Below are 8,533 nucleotides of genomic sequence, written 5' to 3' on the forward strand. Positions count from 1 at the left end.
AACTCCACAAGTGTACCACCTTATGTGTGAGTGAGTTAGCACTTTCACTAACATTTTTCAAATGGTTTTCACTTATTCTTACCACGCCACTCGATCCTAGCAACATCGCAATGTTAGATCGCTCAAGTGGCACTAGATGACCGATATGCAAACAAGTTTGCCCCTATTGATAGTACGACCATCTATCCTAAACCCGGTCATAAAGTTCTCTATACACCTATGACTGGTGAAATGAAATGCCTATTGGTTATACCTTTGCCTTGCACATTCCATTCCATCTCCTCCAATGTTGATGCAACACATGCACCAACACCACCACAAATGATATGATCCACTTCATATCATCATGCGACGTATTGGTTCATCGATCTTTACCTCACCTGCTCTTCACCGTTGCATCAGTCCATCGGCGCCAAGTCTTTGCTCAAGCATCCCGCCACGCGGTCTAGTGCTTCAAAGCTTCTGACTTGCCCTTCACACTTGCAATCGGTCCATCAAGCCAAGTCTTGCCTTGATCTTCTCCACCTAGTCACATGACTCCATGTCATGTCTTATATTCAATGAGCTCCTTCATCACATAATTACCTATGGACTAATCACCTGTGTATTTTACTTAAACACATATTAGTCCACCTAGGTTGTCACTCAATTACCAAAACCAAACAAGGACATTTCAGCCGCCCCACCTCCGCCTCCTTCCCCTCCCTCTCCCTAGCTCCCTCCCTCACCCCTCCCTCACCACCGATCACCGGTCACTGGCGTCGCGCCGCCGCCTCCACCTGTCCTCCTTCCCCTTCTTGGGCCGGCCCGACCTACCTAGCCTGTTGGGCTATCGTGCTGGCTCAGCCCGCATAAGGTATGAAGAGGCCGGGCCTAGACCTGTAAGACGGCACGGCGAGCGGCCCGACCCGGCACGACACTATAGCCGGGTCAGGATGGGACCGTGCTAGGCCGGGTCGAGCCGCCCGTTTGGCCATGTATACCTGAACTTGACACTGCCAAATTCCATTGCTGAGCAGTCTGCTGAATGCATTCATGTGCCAAGGATTGAAATAGTAGATTAGTGAGGACAAAACAATATCTACAAATATAATTGCCTCAATCGTAAAAAATGGTGTTGCGTATATCGAAAATTCTCAACCAAAAGCATATCCCTCTGAACTTTCGAGGGAGTAAACGCTGCATCTCGTATCTTGTTCTTTTTTTTTCTTTCTGTTTTTTAGGCAACGGTGCATCTTGTTGACATCCGCTCTGATGAACTTTTTGAAATAGCTGCAGGTTCTTCAACATGGATGGAGAATACTATGACCGTTTAATGCTGATATGTCAAATTCAAATATATGATGCTAGCTTGCAAAGTGCAACTTTTCAGTTATCTGACCAGTTCATACTGACAGTAACCTCTCCTGGTTTGCCTTCTCGGAAGCAACATATATAAGTAGGTAGGAACAGCAGCCGTGTCAACCCAAGCTTCCCCTGTTCCTAAACCTACCATGCCCGTCAATCCTGCACTGCCAAACACTCTGAACAGGTCGTCTCCTTGCCGTACCAAAGAGTGCGTTCCTTCAGACACTGGTCACCCATCACACATGGCACTGCCAAACATTAACCTTTTTTTGCATTCAGTTAGCATCAGCGTCACATCTTTACCTTTGTTTTCCCCTTGAAAAGGCATGGGAACAGATGCCGTCTCCAAAGCAAGTTCATTTTGTGAGACGCAAAATTTCAGGCGGCATCATCACAAGCTGTGAAGCAACGGGCCATTACCTATTTCGAGCCAGCTTTTTGGTCAGCTTCAGAAAGGATGGACTAGCAATGCCCTTGCAATAAAGTTGTTTGGGGAGAACACGTCAAGCACCTACCATTCTCACATGAACCAATCCACTTCGTATACGCCAGTTATACTTCCGGTCATGTGACATGGAGAAGTCATGATGAATGTATCAATAATTTAAACTTGCCTAAGTTGAAGAAATAAGTTAGAAAAATACAGTGTATTTGGACACAGAACAGTGGATACATATTTCTATGGAGAAAATTCAGCAGCAAATATCAATAGGTCAACATCCAGTATCCATAGGGGAAAACAATAAAGATGCCATAGCGACAAAAGCGAGAATTCTCGTTATCAACTGCTAAATAGATAGCACTGTATTTTATAGCACCTCTGAATGAACCATTGAACCTTGTACATAGTACACCATACAACTGTTTTCTTTCCCAACTCTTCACACTATCTCATAATGCTATAATTCTAACCTAACCAGCTGGCTCTAAGCCTCTGAAACTGCAGCAACAGAAGTATGCCCTAGTCTGCTTACAGATACTTCTTTGTCACGCTAGATCTTCTTTTCCTTGGCGCAATGCACATGATCTATTTTCTCAACTGACCTAATATCAGCAGACTAGCCTAACTGCAGCATGAGGAGATCTAGATTGAACAACTATATAAGGCATGACTTGCGTCCTGTCCTCTGGCCTCCGCTATGCATTGCTACAAAAAAAGGATTTCATAGGACACTTCCACACATAGCTTCGCTACATGATAAGCACATTATTGCTCTACAGTGATCAGCTTCATCCACTACCGCCTTCCTGGCCCTGCAAACCTTCTTGCTGTGCCGAATATGACAGCCTTGGTTAATAATCCACGGTCAAAGGTGCAAGCCAGGGCGACGGCACCACCTACCATGAGAGCCTTGGGTATGTTGTTTGCCCAGTGCTTTGGCTTCTCAACCTCTGTATTGTTGTTGGATGAACTGGCCATGGTATTGTCTTCTGTGTCGAGCTGATCAGCATTAAACTTGGTGGTGACATGTGCCATGGCAGCGCATTTTGAAATAGGCTCTCCGGCAGTTCTTGCAATTTGGTATGCCCGAAGGCCAGGCTCAATCCTTTTGACGCAGCCCCACATCCCCTGCCGGACGCCGAGCTTTGCGATTTCCCACGGAATCCCCATATCTTCATGATGGAACAAGAGCACCTCACATGCAGTCATCGCACCATCACCATTTCTTGATTCAACTGATAGAAAAAAAAAAGTTGAGTTAATTCGCTCGACTTATTTGGTATCCTGCAAATGTTGCAAATAACTGTTACGGAACACTGTTGTACCTGGACGGATGCACCAGCTAGAGTAGTACAAGTCCACGCGGCGAGGTTTGTTTTGTCTTGGAACAGAGGGACGAGGCACACCCTGAAAAAATGACATGAGAGGTTTAATCACCTAGTTCAACCTAGTTACAGGCTTAAAGAAACATTTTAACATGCAATTGTAATCTGCAAATTGAGATGACAAAAGATGCCCACGGGAGATTCTAGGTAGAAAAAAAAATCCAAAAAGAATTCCTAGTACTTTTCCAGTAATCAGTAGGTGGAGGACAGAAAAAGGGTAGCTTGCACTCAGGTATAAATTCACAAAAAAGATAAAACCATGGCATTTTCATGTGCAACTATAGTACCATGATCTGTGGGCAAAAACAGAGCCCTGAAACCCCCCCCCCCCCCTCTTTCAAAAATAAAGGCTGAAAGTGTAATTTAATGATTTTCCTAGTGGGACAAGCATCTCAACCACTGGTGTGGAATGGTTTGGGAACAAAGGATAACCTAGATACCAAGGCTCAAAGCGGTTTGGTTCGCCCTACTGCAAATGACCTGATGGCTCAGGTACATAAGCTTCCGACAGCATATAAGTGATGTCGTAACACATTATACTCAACTATAGAAAGAATCGCTACACTAAATGGTCACTCTTCATGTAGTTCCAGCTCAAAGTTATTACTGAGTACAAGGATTGCTGAATGTTGGATATGGGCGTAAACACAATCATAGGCAACATAAATTTATTTATACAAGTATATTTAGCAGATTAAGCTATTTTGTACCATACCTTGGTCACACAGTAAAACGTCTTTCCAGATGCCCATATCCTGCGACCGATGATGTATTCCCTGTCACTGCAGAAGAATGGGAACTGCACAGGAGAACCATTCTCTTTAAGCAACTTGCCACAGTTTTAATCTTAATAATTAGCACTGGAGATATTATGTAAATAACTCACCTTCCTGACCCAGCGGACAACCATGGTTCCAGTCTTTTTGCACTCCTCCAGTGTCTCGTGCTGAAGAAGCATGTCATCCCAGCTGTTCTTAATCCGGAACTCGTCGTCCCAGAAGAAATCCCTCACAACCTCTGGCGAGGCATCCTCAAAGATAGTGCTACTGCGGTACTGCGGTGGACCATTCTGGAACAATGAAGCAAACCATATCAATTGTAAGTTCTAGCATCTCACATACACCTAATACAGTAGTAGAAGCAGAACCCATCCATATCTATTTCAAGTAGAGCTGATCATAAGAAAAATTTGCCATATAACTTTTCTAAGTAAAATTCAATCTTTCTACATCCAAAATTCTTCAATTCTAAACTTATTCAAGCCTCACATGAGCTCTAGCTAAAATGTTTGAAGAAAGACTGCTACATACCGGTGGGTCTCTCCGCCAAGCCTGGTATCTCATGGTCGGCAGAGTGTGGTCCATCATGTGAATCCACGACGGGCCACCATCCTTCTCCTCGACGAGCCGCCAGAGGTGCATCAAGTCACCGGTGTTCACTGCCAGTTGCTCTTCCTCCGGCGCCACATGAGCCACCGCGTTTCTGCAGGCATCAGCACAGCACATCCTTTATTACAGAGAATTCAGGGCACAATTGAAAGCACGAGCGCATCCAACGAATGAGCGGACGCCTCACCTTGGTACAACCGCGGCTGCCTCGAGGCGAGAGGCCCCTGCGGTGGCGCGCGCCGGCGGGGGAGGCAGAGCGGGAAGCTGCGCCGCCTGCTGGGCGGCGTTGTCGCCGACGACGACCCCCGCCCACCTCGGGCGCCACGCCCATCCGACGAGCAGGCCGACGAGCGCGGCGACCCAGAGCGGAGCCGCCAGCGCGGCAAGCTCCAGGGCGGCGCCGCCGAGGGTCTGCTGGCGGAAGATCCCCATCAGCAGATCGACGAGCGCCGACATCTCCGCCCGGCAGCCTGTGGAATCCGCCGCCGCGAAAATCCTCGGGAAATTAAATTAAAGATCCAATCTTTCGCCGCGGAACCCTCGAGAACGCGGCCGTTCCCCGAGCAATCCGCCGCGAGGGCTCGGAATTGGCCGATACTCCCAACGAATTCACCCCGCAAAAAAAATCGATGATACTGGAAAAGAGTTTTAGGTATAGGATTTGGGGCACTTGAGGCACACCAGAATCTCTCTCGTCTCACCACTCCCTCGTTGGGGACTCTCGGAGTACCACCCAGTGCGCAACCAAGAAGGGAAAAATCCGGGCGGAAAAATCCAGAGGAGACGAGTGGAGATGATTCGAGGTGGTGGAGGCGCGGAACGTGTGGCGGGGGATGCGTGTGGGGGATAAGAGGATGGAGTCCCCTGGCGTCGGGCCGCGCCAACACGAAAGCTGGCGAAATTTCGCAACACGAAGAAATCGGTAGGAGGAAGAAGACAAGTCCGGGTTGAGGGAGAGGGCGGGATTTGTGATGGGGAGAGCCGGAGGGGATGCGAGGCGTGGGGATCCGCGGGTGGGGGCGGAGCTCATATAGCTGTGCCGAAGTGGTCTGGAGGAGAGGTAGTGGGTGGAGTCGCGAGGCCCTCGTGTGTTTTTTTTTTTTCGGTGGACGGAGGGCGGTGGTCCGCACCATCACTCACTCGGTTTCGTCCCCTTCCGTCCGCCCTCGTTTTCCTTGATGGCGACCGCCACGCCGGACACGGCCGGAGTGGGGAGGGTCAAGGGAAAGAAGGTTTCAGACGGCTGACCGCCGGCCGGACCGCGTGACGGCTGACCGCGAGCGCGAGCGCGAGAGGCGTGGAGACACCCAGTCCGCGTGCGTGCGGGCGGGGAGCGACGGCACCCTACTGCTACCGCACTTGAGATAAGGATTTAACGATCGTTATTGTCCATTATTATCTACTATTGCGGTTTTTATTGTTAATATATTAGACCGCTATTCGTTATATTTATGATTCAAGCGGCGTATCAATATGAATCAAATAATAATAATATTTAAAAGAACTATTTAGGCAATGACAAAGAATTGTGGGATGAAAAATGATTTTTTTATTTATTGATATGAGAATTTAATGTTAATATATATCCATAAATATTAATTATATCTATTTATTTGTGATTCTTATTTTAATGACTACCTTAAAATTTAATATTTTTATGTAATGGCTACCTTAAAATTTAATATTTTGTAAAGTAAATTTGGCGTTAATATTCATATATGCTTTAAAATTGTGGCTATTTTTTAAATTCCACTATTTGAGCTTAACGTCCGCTGTAACACCCACTATCCACGATCTACTGCACGGATTCTAATCCACTACCATACTATTTAGCAGAGCACCGAGCACGTAGGCAGGACGACTGCAACCACCACACGGAGGGAGGAGGATTCAAGCTGGATGGAGTACCACCCACCTGCCAACGAAACTCAACACCAGGGCCCCGGGTTTATTATTTACAGCGTCGTCCCTGCAGATCTGCAGGCAATGCATTCAGCTCTCTTGCCGATTCGGAAAAAAAAAGGACATCTCCTTTTTGCTCATTTGAAAGAGAGGTTCCCTATCAACCTCTATGAATTGATGTATGGTCCTTGCACACGAGTTTGAGAACAGTGATTAGTATCAAGCAGGATCGTGTGAACTCTTCACCATCTCACCTTCGAAAATCTGCAGTTGGTCGTCCATATAGTCACTCTACTAGTAAATAAATGACATTTTTTAGGTTGCCTTAAGCCAGCCATTTTGAATTTGTCGCATACTACATTATGTGCATTGAATTTATTGGATATTTCAGATTAATGATACGAGTAAATTTGTTGTCCTAAGATGTAATTTTGTAAAATATGTTTTTTATTCTTTACTAGGAATATGCATGTGCGTTGCTATTAGCTACACCTTGGTATATTGTTGGCGCGGCCACCACCACCTTGTCAATGGCTTTTACCACACCATCTTGCAGACACCCTAGCGCGGAGGTCGTCAGCGAGGGGGCGGCAAAGGAGGTAATCTTATTGGATGTGACAAGGAGACTACGAGCAACACGGAGCTTGGCGCCACCACCTTGTCGGTGTCTTTGAGCACGTCATCTTGCAGGCATCCTAAGATCAATAATGACATCTAGACAACAAATCTGCCCTGTTTATTTGAGGTTCTAGTAGCTTCTCAGCTTGAAAAGTCAGAATCTCAAATAAACAGCGTATTTCTCGTGCAGCTTTCGAAAGCTAGAAGCTCAAAAAAGCTGAGTTTATATGAAATGCTAGAAAGCTCGATTTTATAAGCCTTTTGTAGCTTTTTGAGCTCAAAAAGCTCAACACATATTCTAAAAGCTATTGTTGGCTTTTTAGAAAAAAAGGCAATAGCAGTTTTTCATAAAAATTTAAAAGCTGCAGCTCAAACAAATAAGCCTATATTATTTTTCACGAACGTGCCCGTACACGCATGCTAATTAGTATATGCTAGCTGTATTAAGCCTTGTTTCCATCCTTCTGAAAAAACAATAGGTGCCCATTTTAAAATCGGTTGTCGTATTTAAGGAATCTAAGATCCAAAAAAATCTATGGGCACAGACCTTTTATCCGGAAAAATTTAAGTGACACTACACGCATGTACATTACAGTGCCACTCGGACCCTCTAGTCCAATAAAACAGTCGGATCATGTTTTAAGCGAAAAATTGCGTGCACAAAAATAATAAAAAAACACCACGCGGAGACACTTTTTTTAATTGACCACAGTGCGCGTTGTCCATATACTCACTCTACTAGTAAATAAATGACATTTTTTAGGTTGCCTTAAGCCAGCCATTTTGAATTTGTCGCATATTACATTATGTGCATTGAATTTATTGGATATTTCAGATTAATGATACGATTAAATTTGTTGTCCAGAAATATAATTTTGTAAAATACGTTTTGTATTCTTTAATAGGAATATGCATGTGCGTTGCTATTAGCCACACCTTGGTATATTGTTGGCGCGGCCGCCACCATCTTGTCGATGGCTTTTACCACACCATCTTGCAGACATCCTAGCACGGAGGTCGTCAGCGAGGGGGCAACAAAGGAGGTAATCTTAGTGGATCTAATAAGGAGACTGCGAGCAACGCGGAGCTCGAACGCCACCACCTTGTCATTGTCTTTGACCACGTCATCTTGCAGGCATTCTAGCGCAGCGGAGGTCATCAGTGAGGAAGGCGACAAAAAAGGTAATCGTAGTGGATCCGACAAGAAGGCTGCTAGCAACGTAGAGCTCGGGCATGTTGTGGCGGAGCTTATACGGGTGACATGGAGATGCGGCACGTGATTGACTAACTCACTTGCACAGCAACACGGAGTGACGACATGCGGCGGCGTATATCACCCACACAATCACAAGACGGCGCACGCCGGTGTAGCTTACCTGCGTGGTGACGAGCTACAGAGCATCTAGTCGTACAATTGAGTTAGCTCACCATCTCACCTTCAAAAATGTACA

The 8,533-nt window shown here is 46.0% G+C and overlaps 1 protein-coding gene across 1 annotated transcript; it reads right to left on the reverse strand.

The window, feature by feature from the left end:
* Positions 1-2,125: 2,125 nt before the first annotated feature.
* On the reverse strand, positions 2,126-5,573 carry LOC117864243 (uncharacterized). The gene is made up of 6 exons (XM_034748276.2): positions 4,750-5,573; positions 4,485-4,656; positions 4,061-4,243; positions 3,890-3,973; positions 3,115-3,196; positions 2,126-3,024 (listed from the first exon to the last, which is right to left on the reverse strand). Exons 1-6 carry the CDS (start codon positions 5,016-5,018, stop codon positions 2,585-2,587), a joined length of 1,230 nt encoding a protein of 409 aa, XP_034604167.1. The 5' UTR covers positions 5,019-5,573; the 3' UTR covers positions 2,126-2,584.
* Between the last annotated feature and the right edge of the window lie 2,960 nt (positions 5,574-8,533).

Source organism: Setaria viridis, chromosome 7, assembly GCF_005286985.2.
Source record: "Setaria viridis chromosome 7, Setaria_viridis_v4.0, whole genome shotgun sequence".
NCBI classification, from domain to species: domain Eukaryota; kingdom Viridiplantae; phylum Streptophyta; class Magnoliopsida; order Poales; family Poaceae; genus Setaria; species Setaria viridis.

Excerpts from the sequence above, each read along its gene's own strand:
- LOC117864243 (XM_034748276.2), bottom strand. The coding sequence starts at position 5,018 with ATGTCGGCGCTCGTCGATCTGCTGATGGGGATCTTCCGCCAGCAGACC. Across the intron at positions 4,657-4,749 it reads GCAGCCGCGGTTGTACCAAG|AAACGCGGTGGCTCATGTGG; the intron begins GTGAGGCGTCCG and ends TGATGCCTGCAG. Across the intron at positions 3,197-3,889 it reads CGTTTTACTGTGTGACCAAG|GGTGTGCCTCGTCCCTCTGT; the intron begins GTATGGTACAAA and ends TCATTTTTTCAG.